General features: G+C 43.8%; 1 protein-coding gene across 1 annotated transcript; it reads right to left on the bottom strand.

The window, feature by feature from the left end:
- Positions 1–306: 306 nt before the first annotated feature.
- LOC122938337 lies at positions 307–15,320 on the bottom strand. The gene is made up of 5 exons (XM_044293787.1): positions 15,228–15,320; positions 6,901–7,042; positions 5,446–5,692; positions 2,422–2,512; positions 307–758 (listed from the first exon to the last, which is right to left on the bottom strand). Exons 1-5 carry the CDS (start codon positions 15,301–15,303, stop codon positions 496–498), a joined length of 819 nt encoding a protein of 272 aa, XP_044149722.1. The 5' UTR covers positions 15,304–15,320; the 3' UTR covers positions 307–495.
- Positions 15,321–25,113: the final 9,793 nt, after the last annotated feature.

Here is a 25,113-nt window from a genome sequence, read left to right as displayed (position 1 = left end):
CGGACTGGAAACACGGATCACGGACGCGGATGTCAAACGGTGCATTTTCCGATTTTTCTTGACTTTCAATGGGTCCGTGGAAAAAAACGAAAAACAGAACAACGGCCGCGGATGCACACAATGGTCGTGTGCATGAGGCCTTAACATGATTATAGGGGAGTCCATCTTGCTGAGATGTGAACAGCAGCCCATAACAACCAATCAGATTCCACCTTTCATTTTTCAGAGCTCCTTTGGAAAATTGTCAAGGCAAATAAGCCTGTTTTCTCCCTCATTTACTTTTTTGGAAGAGTGTAGTGGGCATGCTCTGTGGCATTGATCAGGTTTTATTTTTTAAATATCTTTAATGCAAAACGATTTAAATAATAATTGGTAATTTTCAGATGATACATTGCCTTTAAGAAGAATCGAGACCCCCACCCAACAGAGAGAAATCCGACCGTAATATTGCTGGCAAGAATCTGCTTGATGGTATGATGGATGATGAATCTGCTATTAGCACTCGTTGGTAATGGGTTTACAGTGAGCTGATCGGTATATTTCCGCTTTGCCCGCCTCGTATGCCAGCTGTAACTTCTGAAGTCCTCTTGCCATGAATGCTGCCTGCTCGTCGCCTCCAAACTCTACAATCCATTGCCTTAGCTCTTGATCAGGATGATATGTACTGCTATGTCTGCCACCACTGTTACCAGCATGTGTAGAGAGGAAACCGGACTGAGGTAGTGCGGGGAGACACGGTGAGGTGGCCACCCTCTCTTCTGGAGAATAAAACAAGATAACAGTCTATGAAATAGCCATGTTTAGTACGTCTCAATAGTTCAAGGGGAAATACAACCAAAAATTATCTTCCGACGTGTCATACAGTAGATATATTTGAGAAGAGGTCACTTTTGGTAGACCAAAATCATGACTCTTCCATTGTACGTTATGGAGTTGCCTTTAGAGCAATTCCTTAAAGGGACCTGGGGCGGATCGTCCATAGACACTACAGGGAAATTTCCTGGTGGGCTAATGCCCAGGGGACCGGCCCGAGCCCTCCTCATGGCTGCCAGCCGGGTACATAACAATCTGATGCTCTTATTAATGCTAGGAGCATCAGGTACTTAAGCACCTGGCCAACAGCCTTAGGTACCCTCCTGATTTCAAATGTATTGTCATCCTCAGAATAGTGATACAGTAAAATACTGCAACGAGGGTAGCAGTATTATGTGCTGCACTGTGATACTGTATCTGATTCTGCTGAGGCAGCATTTTGTGCTGCATTGTGGTATATGGTTCTGCAGGGGCGGTATCTTGTCTTGCACTGTGGTATTTGGCACTGCAGGGGCGGTATCTTGTGCTGCACTGTGGTATTTGGTACTGCAGGGAAGGTATCTTGTCTTGCACTGTGGTATTTGGCACTGCAGGGGTGGTATCTTGTGCTGCACTGTGGTATTTGGTACTGCAGGGGTGGTATCTTGTCTTGCACTGTGGTATTTGGCACTGCAGGGGTGGTATCTTGTCTTGCACTGTGGTATTTGGCACTGCAGGGGCTGTATGTTATGCTGCACTGTGATATTTGATTCTGCAGGGGTGGTATCTTGTGCTGCACTGTGTTATTTGGTTCTGCAGTGGTGGTATCTTGTGCTGCACTGTGTTATTTGGTTCTGCAGGGGTGGTATCTTGTGCTGCACTGTGATATTTGATTCTGCAGGGGCGGTATCTTGTGCTGCACTGTGTTATTTGGTTCTGCAGGGGCGGTATCTTGTGCTGCACTGTGTTATTTCTTTCTGCAGGGGCGGTATCTTATGCTGCACTGTGATATTTGATTCTGCAGGGGCGGTATCTTGTGCTGCAATTTGTGTTGCCCCGCACTCTATTATTTTGAACCTGCCTACAAAATGGGACCACTTTTAGTTTTTTTTTTTTTTTTTCCAGGGCCACTTTAAGTTCTTGGTCCACCCAAAAGGGAAATACTCAAGACAAAAAGCAACTATTTCCCCATTGGAGAGTCTGCAGTGGCTTCGGCAAACTTCTAAAAGAAGGGGTTGTGTAGAAATCTGCTGAGGTCATTCTCACTTTGGCCTGGTGTCAAAAATGGGTGGAGCTTAAGAAAAGGGGCAGGGCTTAATTGAAGTCAGAGTTATAGGAAGGTTTTCGACTTCTTTTCCCGAGCTTATGGTTTACCCAGTCTAGGCTCAGAAGGGGTAGAAAGCAGGGGGGGGGGGGATACAATTGATCCCTCTAATAAAATATAGAAGGAGACTATAATATATTTGCTTTTTTACCTGTTAGATTGGAGCAATAGTAAATAGTATTTAAGAAGAGGAGGATATCACTGTAAGTCTTAGTAGCGTTTTCATTACCCCGGTATGACAACTATGGGATCAGTTCTCCCGTATTAAATGAAATCATTCATTAAAAAAATGTATCATATTTTACCTGACAACCTGGAGCTACAAGATGATGCACGGCTTTGCAGGCTGCTAGACCTCTTCCCATTACATGGCATCAGTTTTTTGGAATGTGGAAGCTGAAAGAGAATTTAATTGAGAAACATTAAAAGGGATTTTTCAAGACCCTAAAAATGTAGCTAAAGGCAGGAAACGATAAAAAAAGGAAAAAGAAAAATGCATTTTTCACTTGTTCAGTCCCCCACTGTACTAGTGCCAGCACTCCGGAGATCCCGATCCTGCAGCAATGATGTACCCATCTACCCAATGTGACCGCTGCATCCAATCGGTGGCCCCCATGGAGAACACCGGAGCTGTGGCACCAGAACGGCAGGGGATTAAACGGGTGAATAATGCATCTTTTCTTATTTTATACCATTTTCTGCCTTTAACTCATTTTGAGGGTCTTGGAAAACTCCTTTAAGTCAGTTTTTACCATGAGAGTGAACGCATTATTAGCAAATGACACATTTTAAGTTTTTATTATACATGTGTTTTTTTTTTTTATGTTTGGTGTTTTATGGGAATTTTCATTAAAAAAATCCAGACGTATTCCAGTTTACAAAATAGACACTGGAGCACACACAGTAAGCTGATACTTTTCAGCTTTGCCGTGTAGACTGGCACAGGGTCAGAGTCATCTCATTATTGTTAGATGGTGAGGGATGTAATAACCACCCTCCAATACTGCTGGAGGCCTTTCTAAAGTAACACAGTAAAACTATACACTCAAATATGAATGTGTATGCAGGTCCCCTGACAATTTCAGGTCTCTAGGGGTGGGGGGGCCTTCCTCCATCATTTTCTGGAAACTGTATTAATCTGTTAAAGGGAATCTGTCACCAGGCACAATGCCTTGCTTGGCTAAATGTAATGATACTTTTCATATAGTGATCCGTCGCTTCATTTTGGAGCAAAAGTACTGTAACTTTATATGCAAATGAGCATTTAAGTGAAAGATGTGCACCCTTGCTCCTCCTGTGCTTTTGCCAGCCCTTTCCTCTCCTTCCTAATTGACGGGGCCGGGTTCCTGCATTGTCATCTCGCCTGGCCCTGTCAATCAAGAAGGAGAGGGAGGGTCTGGCAGAGAAAGCAGGAAAAGCTTTGCCCCGCCCTCGGTGCACTTAACTGCTCATTTGCATATGGATTAAAAGCATTTATTCTCCAGGGTATAGGGTATTCTATTCCTATCTAATAAAGTGATGGCATCTGAACTCTGAGACCCGCAATGATCCTGAGGATGAAGGGGATGCAGTTCCCCAGTCACTCGCAGTGCAGAAGGTACTACGGCACAACTCCAGTCAAATGAGTAGGACTGTACCTCTCTGCACATCTGGGTGACTGGGAGTGCTGCTGTGCATGGAAAAGCCATAACGGAGCCGCAGCAGCGCCGGACTAGCCCACCAGAGTACCAGAGGATCACCCAGTGGGTCCAGGCTCTGGTACCAGAATGGATACCAAAGGTCTATAAAAATAAAAACTAAAAAAAACAGCCGGAGCCAATAACTCGCCACTAGGGTCTACTTCTTTGAAGCCAAATCTATTAGACTTTACTAATGATATGCGGTTTGGGCCCCTGAGAAAAGTTTCCTCTGGTGGGCCTAAGGAACCCCAGTCTGACCCTGAGCTTCAGTGCCTCAGGATCATTCTCAGGATCTCTGGGACCCCCACTGATTATGAAGTAATGTTAGGACCTAGTGATATGCCTTAATGAGATGGGAGTACCCCTTTAACTTCCGTTCCTTCCAGCTGTCACACATTCTGCTGCACCGCCTATTCAGACATTACAGGAAGTGTTTGTCTCCAAAATGGCTAGCCCCAGAGAAGTTTAAAAAAAATAAAAAATAGCTGCATAAAGAAAAAGAAAAAATCACACAATTTTTACATCTTACAGAAATAAAATGACGCCCATTATACATTCCCTTAGGCTTCGTTCACATTTCCGTTTTTCACTGACGTGTGCTGTTCAGTAATTTACTGATCGTGGGTCAGTAAAAAAACCACAGGGGCGTGCAATATTTTGATCTGTGATGCAGACCAAGCACGCCCAGTCTATGGGTCTGTGAAAATCACTGACACAACACGGATGGCATCCATGTTGTGTCTGTTTTTCACTGAAGACTCTTAGGAGATTCTTTAGAAATTAATTTTCAGCTGAGCAACGTCAGTGAATTACGGATGACACACAGATGGTAAAAACGGACACACGGACCAACAACAGATCCTTCACGGACATCTTCACAGATGAAACACGTAGGTTTTTTTTTTATGGATGTGACACTGACATGGAAATGTGAAAAAAAGACTCCAGCATATAATGTGTTAAATTGTTTTCTTTAAAATATTATGAGATTACTGCGGCGTTGAGTAACATTTCGGCCTTATGGCCTTCTTCAGACTAACACTGCGCTCTACACTGCGCTCAACCTTATTCCTTCTCTCACCAGCGGCATTAGTCTGAAGAAGGCCAGAAGGCCGAAATGTTACTCAACGCCGCAGTAATCTCATAATATAATTTTTTTTTTTTTTAACACATTATATGCTGGAGTCTTTTTTTCACTGACAATTGGGGTGGGAACCCTACTCCAAGCAAGAACAACAGAGTGCGACAAGGTTTAAACAGGATTGACACGGAAATGTGAGCGAGGCCTAAGGCTTCATGCACACGGCCGTTGCCCAGCTGTGCCCGTATTGCGGCTCGCAAATAGCAAGTCCGCAATATACGGGCCCCGGCAGTTTGTGCACCGCATCACGGATGCAGACCCATTCACTTGAATGGGTCCGCAAACCGGAAGGTGCAGTGCAGAGCGGAAGCACGGAACCCCATAGTGCCTCAGCACTGCAAAAAAATAGAACATGTTCATTTGTTTGGCAGTGCGGACGAATCACGGACCCATTCAAGTTAAATAGATCTGGATCCGTCTGCGGAATCCGCACGGCTGGTGCCCCTGCATTGGGGGCCGTAAATTGCCATGTGCATGAGGCCTAAATCTGCTGAATAGTGGCGACTTACCTGCAGCAGGGCAGGAGCCTCACCCCGCGTCCGGGTTTTGTGTCTTGCTGTTGGCCTCTTTGTGTTGGTTTTTGCACAGTGGTACGGAAGGTGGTGCGTCCGGCCTAAAGGTTGCATCTTAAGGACTTCCGGCATGGAGTCGGTGACACTTGAGGACATGCAGGCCCTGCACGCCGCACAGGTCTGGGGTCGGGGGCGTTGTTCTAAGTGGCGGGGTACAGACTGATGGCTCAGAGTACTGGAGTCACTACAAGACAGGGTAGGATGTTATGAGATGGTCTCGCACGCACTTGAGCCCTCTTATCCGTGCATGATTAGGCTACGGCTGACGACAACGTTGGGCTTCAGACTGCTCCTGCCATTATTTGGAGGACTGAAAGCAGCTGTCTGGCTGCTGCCATTGTGGGCCATATTAGCTTTCCTAAAGACAACTTGTCTGTCACCCGGTCACCCAAATTATCCGTGCACCCACCCCCCTATTTCAGCTCTCCTCAGCAATAATTGACAGAAGGTCCCCTTATTCCCCTCACATCATGAAATTCAGAAAGAGATGAGAGACTCGTGGTCCGCCATTTTTGTTGGTAATTCGGGGGAAACCCCACTGAACTGAGCACCCTCCCATTTTTGAGTGGGGACAAGTCTAAATTCGGGACCGTTGGCCACTATGACCACCATGGCACCATAGAGAGCCGTCCACTTCTCTTCCCAGCTCTGATTGACTATTGCCGACTGCGTTGTCTCTCCTCGGCTTGCAACACATCACCAATCTAGCATTTTTTGTCATGTCTGACAGACTGGTTGCTAGGGAACCCTGCCTAACAACCATATGAGATGTTGCACAATACATCCCTAGCAATGAATCGGTTTCAGATTACTCAAGACAGAGAACGGACACTGATCTCGGGGGTGAGAAGGGGTAAGGCTCTGTTCACATTGCTTTCTAGCCTTCAGTCAGAGGTATATATCCCGGCCTGTATCTCCGACATAGTCTGCCATATTGCTGGCCACAGGCAATAGACACTTTCTATGCAAGCACCTAGTTATTGGGACCCTAGGGATAGGTTCTCTGTGTTGACCGGGTGCTGTCCTGGTAGTGTCGAAACTTAACGCTTCAGCACTATAGGGGGACAGACAGGAAATCAAAGTGGCGTCATTACAATTCGGGGTGCTCCTTTACGTACATAAAGCGGTTTATATAGCATTGCTACATTAGGGAATCGCTATTCAAGCAATTCCCTGCACACTCCACTACATTTGGAATGATCAAAACTAGTGAAGTGGAGCAGTCGCCTAAAGCAACCAATCAGGTTGTGGCTTTCATCTTCCAGAGACCCTCTGAGAAATGAGAGCTGCATTCTGATTGGCTGTTTCACTTTCCCCTTGCACTAGGTTTGATGCAGGTCACACGTGGTCCAGGAAGCGGTCAGGCAGCTGTGTACATATAGTGCCCCTCACCTGTATGTGCGACTTATCACATGTTTAGATTCAGGCTTCCGGAATTTTCTGTATTTATCTGACCCGTAGCATTTTAGAAGTTGCTCAACCGATGTCCGGTAAGGGTGCGGAGGTTTGGGGCTTTCCTCTTTCTTTGACATTACTGACGGTAAAATAAGAAATAGTCAATGCGACCTGAGGTCATATCGGCAACATACTTTTCACATATTTTATTTACGGTAATTGGAGGTGCATTTCCATAGCGGTTTTCTTGGCTCTTTCTTTGTCTATATCGGCAACATACGCCGTCACAAAGTATACAGGGAGTGCAGAATTATTAGGCAAGTTGTATTTTTGAGGATTAATTTTATTATTGAACAACAACCATGTTCTCAATGAACCCAAAAAACTCATTAATATCAAAGCTGAATGTTTTTGGAAGTAGTTTTTAGTTTGTTTTTAGTTTTAGCTATTTTAGGGGGATATCTGTGTGTGCAGGTGACTATTACTGTGCATAATTATTAGGCAACTTAACAAAAAACAAATATATACCCATTTCAATTATTTATTTTTACCAGTGAAACCAATATAACATCTCAACATTCACAAATATACATTTCTGACATTCAAAAACAAAACAAAAACAAATCAGTGACCAATATAGCCACCTTTCTTTGCAAGGACACTCAAAAGCCTGCCATCCATGGATCCTGTCAGTGTTTTGATCTGTTCACCATCAACATTGCGTGCAGCAGCAACCACAGCCTCCCAGACACTGTTCAGAGAGGTGGACTGTTTTCCCTCCTTGTAAATCTCACATTTGATGATGGACCACAGGTTCTCAATGGGGTTCAGATCAGGTGAACAAGGAGGCCATGTCATTAGATTTTCTTCTTTTATACCCTTTCTTGCCAGCCACGTTGTGGAGTACTTGGACGCGTGTGATGGAGCATTGTCCTGCATGAAAATCATGTTTTTCTTACCTTGCAGACTTCTTCCTATACCACTGCTTGAAGAAGGTGTCTTCCAGAAACTGGCAGTAGGACTGGGAGTTGAGCTTGACTCCATCCTCAACCCAAAAAGGCCCCACAAGCTCATCTTTGATGATACCAGCCCAAACCAGTACTCCACCTCCACCTTGCTGGCGTCTGAGTTGGACTGGAGCTCTCTGCCCTTTACCAATCCAGCCATCTGGCCCATCAAGACTCACTCTCATTTCATCAGTCCATAAAACCTTAGAAAAATCAGTCTTGAGATATTTCTTGGCCCAGTCTTGACGTTTCAGCTTGTGTGTCTTGTTCAGTGGTGGTCGTCTTTCAGCCTTTCTTACCTTGGCCATGTCTCTGAGTATTGCACACCTTGTGCTTTTGGGCACTCCAGTGATGTTGCAGCTCTGAAATATGGCCAAACTGGTGGCAAGTGGCATCTTGGCAGCTGCACGCTTGACTTTTCTCAGTTCATGGGCAGTTATTTTGCGCCTTGGTTTTTCCACACGCTTCTTGCGACCCTGTTGACTATTTTGAATGAAACGCTTGATTGTTCGATGATCACGCTTCAGAAGCTTTGCAATTTCAAGAGTGCTGCATCCCTCTGCAAGATATCTCACTATTTTTGACTTTTCTGAGCCTGTCAAGTCCTTCTTTTGACCCATTTTGCCAAAGGAAAGGAAGTTGCCTAATAATTATGCACACCTGATATAGGGTGTTGATGTCATTAGACCACACCCCTTCTCATTACAGAGATGCACATCACCTAATATGCTTAATTGGTAGTAGGCTTTCGAGCCTATACAGCTTGGAGTAAGACAACATGCATAAAGAGGATGATGTGGTCAAAATACTCATTTGCCTAATAATTCTGCACGTAGTGTAGAAGTAAATGTCATGGCGGTCATAGACCTTCATCATCTGATTGTCATGGCTGTTTATGGCACTGAAGCGATCGGCTTCGACCAAAACACATGTCTAGGTCACCCTGTACATGCAGTTACTGGAGAGAAGACCTCCATATCACCATCAGAAAACAATCCGATGTCTCGAATCCCGCGTAATCCTATGTGATTCCGTGTTTTCTTGGTAATGCAATATCCTGAGACGTAGAATGCAGAAGCCCTGGAATCTGCGACATAATCTACATTTTCACGCTGGTTTTGCAGTGGTTGTGGTGTGGGCGAAAGGGTAAAATCTGCGGTGAAAAGCTTCACCATAAATCGACCTGCTGTGGATTTAAAATCTGCGTCGCAGGTCAATGTCCGCAGATTATCACGCGGTGTGTGGATGGGATCTGGTGACATCTCACCTACTTTACTGCTACTGGAAAACGCTGCAGAGTTTATGTCTGTAATTCCGAGGTGAAGGGAATATAGACGGAGTATACGCCGGGTGTTCATCTATTCCAGGGATCAGCAACCTTCGGCACTCCAGCTGCTGTGAAACTACAACTCCCAGCATGCACACTTTCATAGCTGCTCTTGTAACTCCCATAGAAGTGAAAGAAGGAGTCTGGGAGTTGTAGTTTCAGAACAGCTGGATTGAGGTTGCTGATCCCTGCTCTATCCTAAGAGCTCGTCCACACGACCGTTGGTGTCCCGCACCCGTGCTGTAAACCGCAAATTGCGGTCCGCAATCCACGGGCACCTTCCGTGGGGCAGGCGCATGGGAATCGCAGACCCATTCATTTGAATGGGTCCGCAATCCCTCCGTTCCGCAAAAAGATAGAGCATGTTCTATCTTTTTGCGGTGCGGAGGCACGGAACGAACCCCAGGAAGCACTCCGTAGTGTTCCGTTCCGTGCTTTCGTTCCGCATCTCCGGATTTCCTGACCCATTGAAATGAATGGGTCCGCATCCGTGATGCGGAATGACAACGGAACGGTGCCCATGTATTGCGGATCCGCAAATATTGTCCGCACTACGGGAACGGGACACCAACGGTCGTGTGAACGAGCCCTTATACTGTGACACCCTACTAACACCAGAGTGCAAACATAACAGTACTATACAAAACCCACATTATGCCATACAGTGCCCATAACAATATGATACAGCACCCATATAACAGTATAATTGAATGCCCATATAACAGTATCATACAATGCAAACATAGCAGTACTATACAACACCCACATTATCTCGCCATACAGCACCTATATAACAGTATCATACAATGCATGTTACAATGCATAACAGTGCTATACAACTCCAACATTATGTTGCCATACAGTGCCCATAACAGTTTCATACAGCACCCATATAACAGTACAATAGAATGCCCATATAACAGAATCATACAATGTCCACATAACCGTATAATACAAAGCTCTCATAACAGTATGATACAATGCAAGCATAACAGTATCATATGATGCATGCATAACAGTTTCATACAGCATCCATATAACAGTACAATAGAATGATACAGCACCCATATAACAGTATAATACAAAGCTCTCATAACATTGTCACACAATGCACACATAACAGTATCATACAATGCAAACAGTGCTTACAACACCATATGCAGGGGGCGCCTCCCCCCAGGGCCCTTTAAGAGTTGAAAAGTGCATTCGTTTTTCGTGACGCCAGTTGCAATGAAGCAACAAGGGTACAGGGCCCCTTTTAGTGATGTAGTGGTAGATGGTACCCAGGAGTAGGAATGCCAAAGTGGTGTAGGGTAGTCTATAATGTCCCTTAAAGTGTTGTGCACGCGTCACAGTGCTCCTACCTGGATATGCTGGACCCTAGTAGTTGGCTCCACAGCAATGAAAAGGGGGCTTGTTGATGAAGGGGATGAGGAAATAAATTAAGTCCAGACTTGGTGATGAACTTGATAACAGCTTTACTTTCAATAAACGTTTCTCCAACAGTTTCAGGCTTTTTCTTGGTTCCAGCAGGTGTTAGCATTAACTGTGGCAGGCAAACTCCTCTCTGCTACATCTGTCGCTCTCTGGCTCTGCTGTACTGACAGGATAGCGGTATAATTTAGCTTTCTCTGGGTGCTGCAACTTCTCTCTTGGTAGTCTGTCTCTAAACTGGTCCAGGGAACTTTACTCCTGGCTTCAGAGGCTTCCAGCTGTGGACTCCAGATCCAGCAGAGCTGAAGGTGCTCTAGCTGGCTTGGCAAGGCACGTCCAGCAGTGACGTGCACCTGCTGCACACCCTCCCTTGGCAGGGGGTAAACTGCAACTAACTCTAAACTAGACTCCTCCCTCTCTGCAGCAAGTGGGACACGCCTACCACACCACAGAGAGGGTGGTAGAATGGAATAGAAAGCTCCATTCTATCTACCTGTAGCTCTGCCATTAATGCTGCCACCTGCTGGTGAACCAGGCATATTACACTTAAACAGTTACATAACAAGATTATGAATACACATTTTGCAGGACCTGGAAACTAATACTTAGAATGACATTATGCTAGCCCATTAGAAATAGTAGCAGGGTGCAGAAATGGTAATGCCACTCTGGGGAGTTACACATACATTACCACCCATATAACAGTATCATACTGTGCACACATAACAGTATCATACAACGTCCATACAGCACCCATATAACAGTATCATACTGTGTACACATAACAGTATCATACAACGTCCATACAACACCCATATAACAGTATCATACTGTGCACACATAACAGTATCATACAATGTCCATACAACACCCATATAACAGTATCATACTGTGCACACATAACAGTATCATACAATGTCCATATAACAGTATCATAATGTGCACACATAACAGTATCATACAACGTCCATACAACACCCATATAACAGTATCATACTGTGCACACATGACAGTATCATACAACGTCCATACAGCACCCATGTAACAGTATCATACTGTGCACACATAACAGTATCATACAACATCCATACAGCACCCATATAACAGTATCATACAACGTCCATACAGCACCCATATAACAGTATCATACTGTGCACACATAACAGTATCATACAACGTCCATACAGCACCCATATAACAGTATCATACTGTGCACACATAACAGTATCATACAATGTCCATATAACAGTATCATACTGTGCACACATAACAGTATCATACAACGTCCATACAGCACCCATATAACAGTATCATACTGTGCACACATAACAGTATCATACAACGTCCATACAACACTCATATAACAGTATCATACTGTGCACACATAACAGTATCATACAATGTCCATATAACAGTATCATAATGTGCACACATAACAGTATCATACAACGTCCATACAACACCCATATAACAGTATCATACTGTGCACACATAACAGTATCATACAATGTCCATATAACAGTATCATAATGTGCACACATAACAGTATCATACAACGTCCATACAACACCCATATAACAGTATCATACTGTGCACACATGACAGTATCATACAACGTCCATACAGCACCCATGTAACAGTATCATACTGTGCACACATAACAGTATCATACAACATCCATACAGCACCCATATAACAGTATCATACAACGTCCATACAGCACCCATATAACAGTATCATACTGTGCACACATAACAGTATCATACAACGTCCATACAGCACCCATATAACAGTATCATACTGTGCACACATAACAGTATCATACAATGTCCATATAACAGTATCATACTGTGCACACATAACAGTATCATACAACGTCCATACAGCACCCATATAACAGTATCATACTGTGCACACATGACAGTATCATACAACGTCCATACAGCACCCATATAACAGTATCATACTGTGCAAACATGACAGTATCATACAACGTCCATACAGCACCCATATAACAGTATCATACTGTGCACACATAACAATATCATACAACATCCATACAGCACCCATATAACAGTATCATACTGTGCACACATGACAGTATCATACAACGTCCATACAGCACCCATGTATCAGTATAATACTGTGCACACATAACAGTATCATACAACGTCCATACAACACCCATATAACAGTATCATACTGTGCACACATGACAGTATCATACAACGTCCATACAGCACCCATGTATCAGTATAATACTGTGCACACATAACAGTATCATACAACGTCAATACAGCACCCATATAACAGTATCATACAACGTCCATACAGCACCCTTATAACAGTATCATACTGTGCACACATGACAGTATCATACAACGTCCATACAGCACCCATATAACAGTATCATACAACGTCCATACAGCACCCATATAACAGTATCATACTGTGCACACATAACAGTATCATACAATGTCCATATAACAGTATCATACTGTGCACACATAACAGTATCATACAACGTCCATACAGCACCCATATAACAGTATCATACTGTGCACACATAACAGTATCATACAACGTCCATACAGCACCTATATAACAGTATCATACTGTGCACACATAACAGTATCATACAATGTCCATATAACAGTATCATACTGTGCACACATAACAGTATCAGACAACGTCCATACAGCACCCATATAACAGTATCATACTGTGCACACATAACAGTATCATACAACGTCCATACAGCACCCATATAACAGTATCATACTGTGTACACATAACAGTATCATACAACGTCCATACAACACCCATATAACAGTATCATACTGTGCACACATAACAGTATCATACAATGTCCATACAACACCCATATAACAGTATCATACTGTGCACACATAACAGTATCATACAATGTCCATATAACAGTATCATAATGTGCACACATAACAGTATCATACAAAGTCCATACAACACCCATATAACAGTATCATACTGTGCACACATAACAGTATCATACAATGTCCATATAACAGTATCATAATGTGCACACATAACAGTATCATACAACGTCCATACAACACCCATATAACAGTATCATACTGTGCACACATGACAGTATCATACAGCGTCCATACAGCACCCATGTAACAGTATCATACTGTGCACACATAACAGTATCATACAACATCCATACAGCACCCATATAACAGTATCATACAACGTCCATACAGCACCCATATAACAGTATCATACTGTGCACACATAACAGTATCATACAACGTCCATACAGCACCCATATAACAGTATCATACTGTGCACACATAACAGTATCATACAACGTCCATACAGCACCCATATAACAGTATCATACTGTGCAAACATGACAGTATCATACAACGTCCATACAGCACCCATATAACAGTATCATACTGTGCACACATAACAGTATCATACAATGTCCATATAACAGTATCATACTGTGCACACATAACAGTATCATACAACGTCCATACAGCACCTATATAACAGTATCATACTGTGCACACATAACAGTATCATACAACGTCCATACAGCACCCATATAACAGTATCATACTGTGCACACATAACGGTATCATACAACGTCCATACAGCACCCATATAACAGTATCATACTGTGCAAACATGACAGTATCATACAACGTCCATACAGCACCCATATAACAGTATCATACTGTGCAAACATGACAGTATCATACAACGTCCATACAGCACCCATGTATCAGTATAATACTGTGCACACATAACAGTATCATACAACGTCCATACAACACCCATATAACAGTATCATACTGTGCACACATGACAGTATCATACAACGTCCATACAGCACCCATGTATCAGTATAATACTGTGCACACATAACAGTATCATACAACGTCAATACAGCACCCATATAACAGTATCATACAACGTCCATACAGCACCCTTATAACAGTATCATACTGTGCACACATGACAGTATCATACAACGTCCATACAGCACCCATATAACAGTATTATACAACGTCCATACAGCACCCATATAACAGTATTATACAACGTCCATACAGCACCCATATAACAGTATCATACACCCAACATAGTTTTTAGTGCCTCTACATCTCCCAAACTTGCTATTTGATGCCAACCAGTGCCGCAGGCAATGTAATAACGTAAACCTGTGCTGATCCCACAGGCAGAATGTATGGTATATAGCGGGCTGCGTGTCGTAGGGGCTGGGCTGATGTCGCTCCAGGACAGTTGCCTCTTTTGCCTTCTGCTATAATCTTAAACCTGGCGACACGTGTCTTCACATATGACGATATATTGTGGAACAACAAGTCCAAGCATGATCTTCCAGCTACAAGCTGAGCATGCTGAGATTTGTAGTCCTATCCATCTGGACAGTAGGAAGTATTGCTCCTACCTGTTATGTGACCTCTGCAGCCATGTCCAGCCCCATTCACGTCTCTCCCAGTATCATGTCCAGCCTCCCACTTCCCACTGGAGTGCCCACCTACCTCTGTCAGTTTGCTGCCTGATTGCTGGGGGCGGGTAAAGGAAATAAAGGAGAAGCAGCGGAATGCCTGGAAACATTGTCACAGGGCAGGGGATTGTTGACACAGAGTAGAAACTACACCTCCCATGATTCCCTGCACAGTCTTAGAACCTGGCTGATGGGCAGAGGTTTCTGGGAAGTGTAGTCCAAACAGATATAACTCATTTACCAGATGTAGTGTGGGCTGGAACCGGACCGTAAGGTTCAAATCAATGAAAACTTTTATTTTTTATCACAGAATTTTTACATTGGGATGAAATAACAATATTAAAGGGCATCTGCCACTGTGAAACTGGCTGACCTGTTACATGAGCGCTTGGCAGCTGAAGACATCTGTGTTGGTCCCATGTTCATATGTGACCGCATTGCTGAGAAAAATGATGTTTTATTATATGCAAATGCAGTACACCGCCCTGCAGGGTGAGGCGAATAGTGAGGTCACAGGGGTAGTTACTAACCTAGGGTGGTTGTAGTACTCACAGTCTTTTGTATACCTTTGGCAGACGTACAGCAGTGATGGAGAGGCTGGCACAAGGGACCTCTGGGGAACTGATGGTAGATGAGGTGCCCTGGATGTTGCAGGTGTTTAATGTGCCAAGGGCAAGATCCCTTTAAATTCGTGACGCCAGTGCCGGTAACGGTGGCACACCGACTTATGGTAGGAATAATTGAGGAATACGATGTTGTGGTGAACCAAAACTTCCTTTTACTGGAAACAGTTAACTTTTTACAGTCTTTTGGCAAAGTTCCATATGTCAGCAGCAGTCACAAGCAGGCTTATACAAATGGCAGGCACAATGTTCTTGCAAGATACTCAGAGGGTTAAACACTTACAGATCAGGCTGCACTTTTCCTCAGAATCCTGTCTGTCTTTATCCCAAGGCCCGTATGCCCTATTGCTGGCTTTATCCTTGGTTAGGGGAAACTTCCTCAGGTATATAATCCTTGCTTTAAGTAAAATCCTTCTGCCCTTCAGCTCTCAGGTTGGCTGGAAACACTTTGGCTCTGCTCTGCTCTGGTTATAGGAACTTGGTCCTTCTCTCAGGAGGGACACCCTTCTCCTGGTGGCAAGCTAGAAGCCTGGGCTATCTAGCTACATGTCAGAAGCTGCTCCTTAGCTAGAGTCCACACTGACTTCTGACTACACAACTACTCACTTCCCTGAACAGGACCTGACTATTTATACTAGGGGTCCCCTAGCTCCCTCTACTGTCTAGGAGGAGGAACTACACCCTAACAGGCCTGATGCACACATAACAGGGAAAATACACATAAAAGCATAGCAATATACATTAAAATGGACTGTACAATGCCACTGTTCCTCAGGAGGTGGAGAACAACGTGGCCCAATTGACCCTTGTGTAGTGCCCACATTTACCTAGTGGGACACTACACAAATGAGCCTCTAGGAGCAACGGGGGCGTTACTGTTACACCTAGAAGCTTTGCTCTCTCTTCAACTGCTGTACCCTCTGCACTTTAATTTACAGCACCAGACAGTGAAAACATCATCACACCTGGCCCTGTCAATCAAAGTGCAGAGGGTGCGGCAGTTACAGAGAGAGCAGAGCCTCTAGGTGTAATGGTAACGCCTCCGTTGCTCCTAGAGGCTCATTTGCATATAACAAAACATTCTTTTTCTCAGTAATGCGGGCCCATATGAACATGGAACCAACACAGATGCCTTCAGCTGCCAAGTGCACATGTAACAGGTCAGCCAGTGTCATAGGTACAAAACTGCTGACAGATGCCCTTAGATATAACTGAGAAAAAGCCATATAAAATCTCACAATTTAAGGAAAAGAGGCCGTTTTGGGGCAGCTTGGGGGCTCAGTGGTTAGCACTGGTGCCTTGCAGCTCGGGTCCTAGGTTTGAATCCAACCAAGGACATTATCTGCATGGAGTTTGTATGTTCTCCCCGTGTTTGCCTGGGTTTCCTCCGGGTTCTCCGGTTTCCTCCCACACTCCAAAGACAGACTAATAGGGACCTTAGATTGTGAGCCCCATTGGGGACAGTTAGATAATAATGTCTGTAAAGCGCTGAGGAGAATAGTAGCGCTATATAAGTGCATAAAATAAATAAAAATAAAAAAAACTTTTGAGACTGTGGTGCCATTTTGGAGGTCAAAACCCTTCAGATGGCTTTCAGGATCAGCTTTTCTGGCACGTTGGTTCTCCAGTTGGTCGGACGTATCAGTGAGCGCCATACAACGCTGGTGGCCGTGCACACTGCAGTTTTTAAAGTGCTCTGCTGTGGTTTGTGCCATTTTGAGCTACTTGCGCCACCTACTGGTCGAGCACATGATAATGGTTCTCAGGATGGTTTCACAGCGGAGATTTATCAAACTGGTGCAACTGGAAACTGGCTTAGTTGAACTTAGCAACCAATCAGATTGATCCTTTCATTTTCCAAAGGAGCTCTGAAAAATGAAAGTTGGAATCTGATTGGTTGCTATGGGCGACTAAGCCAGTTTTCCTTTACACCAGTTATGTCTAAATCTGCTCCGGTGTGTTACAGTCGGTGCGTGCTAACATAGACTACCGGAAAATGAGAAAAGAACATCTGGAAAATGTAAAGTGATTGAGCAGAGATTGACAAACTATAAACTGATGGTACTTGGTCACTGATCACACAACCAAGGTGGTGCCCCCTTTATTTTTGGCTCACATTAATACTGGGTGGCATCTCCGCTTACTGAGATACCAGCTGCCACTCTGACTTGGGTTGCCATCTTTCCCAACAACAAAAATACCGGCCAAGTTAAGCCACACCCCAAATGGGGTGTGGCTGTGGGGGCGTGGCTTAACACAGGGTGTTAATTCGCTATCATACTGTGGCTCCCAATAATATTAATGCCTCCATTAGTGCCACCCAGAATTAATAATGCCCCCATTACAGCCCCCAGTGATAGTAATGCCCCAATTAGCGCCCCCCAGAATTAATACTGCCCCAATTAGTGCCCCCAGTAATATTAATGCCCCCATTAGTGCACCCCAGTAATAGTAATGCCCCCCATTAGTGCCCACCAGTAAGAGTAATGGCCCCATTAGTGCTCTCCTGTAAGAATAATGCCCCCATTAGTACCCACCAGGAAGATTAATGCCCCCTTCTCTGCTTTCGAAAAAAAACCACAGCCTCCATTTGCTCACGGTGCGGTGAACGCTCACTGCTGAGGACAGGACCTGTGCTCCAGCGTGATGACGTCTCACAGGTCCTGTCCTGCACATCCAGTCAGTGCCGAGAGAAAATGGAGGAGGTGAGTGTCTTTTAAAAAAAATTAACAACAGGGTGAGGGGCAGGTAAAGGCTGCACTAATGAGCTTAAGAAAATACCGACAATTAATATTGCCGGTAGAAAAAAATACCGGAATGCCGGTGAGATACCGATCGGATGGCAACCCTAACTCTCACGTCGTACTGGTCATAGAGGTGCTGGATGTCATTCCAAGTTCTTTCATCTTGGACCCGTGGTTCAGCCATGGTGGTTCTTGGCTTCTGTGCAAGGGAGATCTGTTGCCCCATCTAGTCCCAGACATTCTCAGTCAGGGATAGATCTGGTGGTCGAGCTGGACTCCCTGAGGAGAGCACTGGGGCACATTTACTATAGTGTCTGCGCCTGTTTTTAGGTGTAAAAAACTGTCTAACTTTTTTAGTTGCTACTAAAATTGCCCCTGGTTTGGAGGCTTTTGCACCTTGTTCGATTATTTTGAATTTTTAGACCAATTCAGAAGTTTTCTAACTTTTAACAACTTTTTTCCGATCTGCTTATGTCGGCGTGCTGTTTATGACTCAAATAGTTGCAAAAACAGTCTAATTTCTACTCCACTCCAGGGTTGACCCCCCCATTATAGTCTATGGGTTTGTGAAAAAACACGGACACAACACAGATGGCGTCTGTGTTGTGTCCGTATCGCATCGGGTTTTTCAGCTGAGCAGCGTCCGTGGAATGCGGATGACACACGGAGGGTAAAAAACGGACACATGGGCCAAACACGGATCCTTCACGGACGTCTTCACAAATGAAACATGGATTAATTTTTTACAGACGAACATGGAAATGTGAACAAGGAGTAAGTTTACGGTATCCTCAGGATTAGTAAACCTGGGCCTATGTGTGAAAGAAACGTAAGTTAGTAGCCCCAGGTGTATTTTTTAGATCATACAGTTTTTATAGTTTAATCGCAGCATGGGTGGCATTCGTCTACACTAAGTTCAATGGGAATAAAAGTAGTACAAATAATCCTATAAAAATATATACCCATCATTGACATACATTACTCCACGTACAATTTAGTAACATTTCCTTGAACTCTCTCTTTAAATTACAAAAAAAAATAAAAAAAATATAAAAAAATAATTTTTTGGTGCAGCAATGAGGCGGTTAGATCTTGGGCGCACAATTATTCCTGCTGACTGACCAACTGCTTGCTGATGGCATCTCCATGGATACCAGAATTTTTCTGATATTTGTTATCTTTTTCTGATCTGTCTGTCCTTCGTTATATCCTATAACATGCTGCCCTCTGGTGGCTGCTGTAATCTTTACATGTGATTGTAAACCAGTAAGTACAGGGAATGCATAAGGAGAAATCCCTTGACATATTTACAAATGATATATATTGTAGGAAGGAACAAGGGGCCATCATTGATGGTCGGTACATGTCACCGAGGTCATGGCCTCGGTGAGGTAAGAGCCGTTTTTTCCCCCTGAAGTGTCAGTATTGCAGGTTGCAGTCTCACACGTCAGCTGTTTAGTATGGCTGTAAAGCTGATCCGGGACGGCTCTTACTGGGAGTAGCCAAAGTGCTGGGTGGGTGGCTACTCCCCACGTCTTTACAGGTTTAAAAGCAGTCAGCACTGTCAGGTGTGGTGGATTTACTCCTCTCTGACAGGGGAGCGCAGTCAGTCTGTGTTTGGGATCTGAGGCTTTGTGCCATGCTGGAGGGCTGAGAGACGCATGCTGGGAAACAGTCCCCCTAAAGCCTGTTGTGTGCCTGTGGTTAAAAAACTGCTAACGAGGTGATTGTTTTGTTCCTTGGACTTTCCATTGTGTGAACTTACACCAAGACTGCGAACTGTCATTTTGTTTTTTCCTTATGTGTGAATAAACACTGAAGTTTTGCTTTACCAACTGGTTTTTGCCTCTGTACTGCGTCCGCTTACCCTGCCTACCAGAGCGAATCCCCACTATATATATAAAACATAAATTCCAGCACTGATTTGCATGTTACTTGTATTCTTTGGGTCTGTACGATCCTGGCCATACCAAATATGCAGAGTTTTATTTTTTTATGTTTTAGTCTTTTGCATAATGATAGCGTATCTCATGCAATAGCTTTTTGTTAATGTCGCTGTCTAGCTGTTCAGTAGGGTCTATTCACACGAGTGCACGCCAGATGTATTATCAATACCTATTACTTGCATGTCTCATGGCCAGACTGAGGGTTTACAGGGGTCATCCAACCCTTATAATGACCCCTCTAATGCATGAGTACCTCATATAGGTTATACTTACCCCGCATCTGCGTCTCTCCTGCTCCCCGCAACGCCGCTGCATCTCCCTGTCGTGTGGATCAAAACATTTGGTGTCGGGGGTTGGGAGGTGGTTATCCAATAGCGGGCCGCAACGGGGATGAGCCTTCCTAGCGTCACCTGTGATGCTAGGGAGGCTTGTCCCTGTCACTGCCTGCTATTGGCTGAGACCAAGCCCATTGGTGCCAGATGTTTTGATCCGCGCGACAGGAAGATGCAGCGGCGGTGCGGGGAGCAGAAGAGACGCGGGTGCTGGGGAGCAGGGTAAGTACAGGGAGTGCAGAATTATTAGGCAAGTTGTATTTTTGAGGATTAATTTTATTATTGAACAACAACCATGTTCTCAATGAACCCAAAAAACTCATTAATATCAAAGCTGAATATTTTTGGAAGTAGTTTTTAGTTTGTTTTTAGTTTTAGCTATTTTAGAAGGATATCTGTGTGTGCAGGTGACTATTACTGTGCATAATTATTAGGCAACTTAACAAAAAACAAATATATACCCATTTCAATTTTTTTTTTTTACCAGTGAAACCAATATAACATCTCAACATTCACAAATATACATTTCTGCCATTCAAAAACAAAACAAAAACAAATCAGTGACCAATATAGCCACCTTTCTTTGCAAGGACACTCAAAAGCCTGCCATCCATGGATTCTGTCAGTGTTTTGATCTGTTCACCATCAACATTGCGTGCAGCAGCAACCACAGCCTCCCAGACACTGTTCAGAGAGGTGTACTGTTTTCCCTCCTTGTAAATCTCACATTTGATGATGGACCACAGGTTCTCAATGGGGTTCAGATCAGGTGAACAAGGAGGCCATGTCATTAGATTTTCTTCTTTTATACCCTTTCTTGCCAGCCACGTTGTGGAGTACTTGGACGCGTGTGATGGAGCATTGTCCTGCATGAAAATCATGTTTTTCTTGAAGGATGCAGACTTCTTCCTGTACCACTGCTTGAAGAAGGTGTCTTCCAGAAACTGGCAGTAGGACTGGGAGTTGAGCTTGACTCCATCCTCAACCCGAAAAGGCCCCACAAGCTCATCTTTGATGATACCAGCCCAAACCAGTACTCCACCTCCACCTTGCTGGCGTCTGAGTCGGACTGGAGCTCTCTGCCCTTTACCAATCCAGCCACGGGCCCATCCATCTGGCCCATCAAGACTCACTCTCATTTCATCAGTCCATAAAACCTTAGAAAAATCAGTCTTGAGATATTTCTTGGCCCAGTCTTGACGTTTCAGCTTGTGTGTCTTGTTCAGTGGTGGTCGTCTTTCAGCCTTTCTTACCTTGGCCATGTCTCTGAGTATTGCACACCTTGTGCTTTTGGGCACTCCAGTGATGTTGCAGCTCTGAAATATGGCCAAACTGGTGGCAAGTGGCATCTTGGCAGCTGCACGCTTGACTTTTCTCAGTTCATGGGCAGTTATTTTGCGCCTTGGTTTTTCCACACGCTTCTTGCGACCCTGTTGACTATTTTGAATGAAACGCTTGATTGTTCGATGATCACGCTTCAGAAGCTTTGCAATTTTAAGAGTGCTGCATCCCTCTGCAAGATATCTCACTATTTTTGACTTTTCTGAGCCTGTCAAGTCCTTCTTTTGACCCATTTTGCCAAAGGAAAGGAAGTTGCCTAATAATTATGCACACCTGATATAGGGTGTTGATGTCATTAGACCACACCCCTTCTCATTACAGAGATGCACATCACCTAATATGCTTAATTGGTAGTAGGCTTTCGAGCCTATACAGCTTGGAGTAAGACAACATGCATAAAGAGGATGATGTGGTCAAAATACTCATTTGCCTAATAATTCTGCACTCCCTGTATAGCCTACATGAGGTGCCCGGGCATTAAGGGGTCATTATAGGGGTTGGATAACCCCTTTAACTGACCTGAACTCACAGCATCATAAGGATCTACGGCGCTGTGATTTTGGCTCAGTTAAACTTGCAGTTGGATCGTGATACATGTAAAAAATACAGACTGATAATACGTCCTGTCCGGAATACACTGATGTGAGTACCCCCATAGGCTATGCCTGTGGCACAGCATAAAGCTGCCCATACACATTCAATAGTTATCGTCCGACTGCTTCCTCGCCTGACCCCCTCCCGGGCCGTGCACAGTGAATGGAGGGCACAACCTTTCTTCCCTTGGGACACTCCCTGGTTTTCTGGGGCTCCTGCCTGATGGTAGTTGGGGTGCCTGCCCTAACTGTTAGGTCCATGGCAGGGTGCAAGGCAGGAGGGCAGATATACGGCCAGTGGATGCTAGGGTCACAGGTTGCAATCAATAAAGTCTTTGTTTACAGAATCTATATCTTAATCTATCTATATCATTTCTATCTATATCTATCTATCTATCTATCTATCTATCTATCTATCTATTTCATATCTATCTATCTATCTATTTCATATCTATCTATCTATCTTGTGAATTTTAATAAGAATTTATATACTTAAGACACCTCTGGTGTGTGGTGCCTATTCATATATTCATAAGTATTATATATATTCATGTGTGCATTTATTTAGCTTTTTAGTATGAACATATCAATAATTAATGTATAATATGCAATATTGATATATATTATAACCAAATATTAAGGTATATTTTATGCCGTGTGTATCTTACTGAATGGCTATAGTCTTAGAAGGTATAGAAAACACTGAGGTTTTCTACTAATAGAAGTTTCTCAGAAAAGCTAATGTTATTCCAGGCGTCGTTACTCAATAGCTTGGACAGTTAGATATACAAACCCATGGTGCAAGTGTAAGGCCCATTGTATTTCTTATCTGACCATAAATAAGATGGTATGGGAACCATCAAATTGGTTGAGGCAGAGTTGGGAGCCCCCCCCCCCCACTGGGAATGTCTGGGAATGTCAGAGAAGTATCCCTCCTCTTTGATTTACTTTGAGAAAGGTTAAAAGGTACCTAATAAAATAAAGCCACGTTACCTAAGTTTTCACTTAAAAGTCTGATGTTACAACAGTGCCATCTGGAGGCAGATGGACAATATTATATTATTTTACCATTTGTTTTATACCATGTCAAGGGTTAATATGACATCATTGTGTTATTAGCATACGAATACACCCACCTTACCCGATTGGAAATCCCTAATCCAGAAGGGGGTGATTCTTAGATAAGGTGGGGAATAATTACTTGTGTGCAGAGCGTTAGGGATCACTCACAAACCAAAAGAAAAACTCACAAAGGAAACTGAGCACAAGAAAGAGATACCAAAAGAAACTTGGATTCTTTTTTTAGCTACTAGGAAGGTTCTTGAGAACTGGTCCCATCTGAAACTCTGTCTACCTTTGACCCGGTAACGTATACTGTGCTTATTGCTCATGATATTAATAAGATATTTCTCTCGATATATAGCCAAAAATCCCCATACTGTGGGGATATATAGTCTTAGGTGCCTCCATAATGCTGATCATTCTCTTAGCAAAGATGCATATTGCTAATGGAAGATCGGGCATTATTTGAAAAGAGAACTAAACCCTTGGAAAGTTATATTCCGTAGTCTGATTGCGGACAAGAATAGGACATGTTCTATTTTTTTTCGGGAACGGAATTGCGGACCCGGAAGTGCGGATCCGCATTTCCAGATCTGGGCAGCACATAGTGTGCCCCCATAGAAATGAATGGGTCCACAATTCCGTTCTGCAAAATGCGGAACAGAATTGCGGACGTGTGAATGGAGCCTTAGACGAAGGAAAGAACTAGAAAATCTAGAGTCTGAATGGTCAAGCATTGGAGTCCGTAAGGTAACCTGCTACCAAAAGCTGCAGTGAGGGGCACATTTAAAACACACTGCACACCTAGACATGACTTGGCATATTGTATCTCTAAAACCCTGTATCCCTTCCGAGAGTATTATTGCCCGCCATAGACATGCAATTAAGTTCTTGTTAACCCTTTCTGAAATTAGTGGACTGAGTAGGTGACACAGGCAATAATCCTTTCCACAGCAGCTAAGTCTCTTACGCCGTAAACAAGCGAGCGAATACCATACTGACTTGTCAGTACAGCCTGGATAGGGTTCTGAACCTTCAAGATATCAGATCTCTTTCTCTCAGGGTTATCCTGGAGCTAGGTAGAGTTGCTACTTCGGCAGATGGTCCCAGAGACTAAGGTTCTCTGAACTTGGGCCTGGATAGCAGGAGCTTTCACACACACATCTTTTCCCTTGCTCTGCTTAGTCTAGACTCCTCAACTAAGGCTACTTTCACACTGGCGTTTCTGGGTCCGCTTGTAAGATCCATTTCACGGCTCTCACAAGTGCTCCAAAATGGA

The sequence above is a fragment of the Bufo gargarizans genome, chromosome 5 (genome assembly GCF_014858855.1).
Source record: "Bufo gargarizans isolate SCDJY-AF-19 chromosome 5, ASM1485885v1, whole genome shotgun sequence".
NCBI lineage: Eukaryota > Metazoa > Chordata > Amphibia > Anura > Bufonidae > Bufo > Bufo gargarizans.
The sequence above is the reverse complement of the archived record's forward strand: the minus strand, read 5'-3'. Positions and strand labels throughout refer to the sequence as shown.

Coding starts and splice junctions, on each gene's coding strand:
- LOC122938337 (XM_044293787.1), bottom strand. CDS start 15,303: ATGTTTCCAGGCATTCCGCTGCTTCTCCTTTATTTCCTTTACCCGCCC. Junction 7,043..15,227: donor CAGGCAGCAAACTGACAGAG/GTAGGTGGGCAC, acceptor TTTTACCGTCAG/TAATGTCAAAGAAAGAGGAA. Junction 2,513..5,445: donor AGGCTCCTGCCCTGCTGCAG/GTAAGTCGCCAC, acceptor ATTCTCTTTCAG/CTTCCACATTCCAAAAAACT.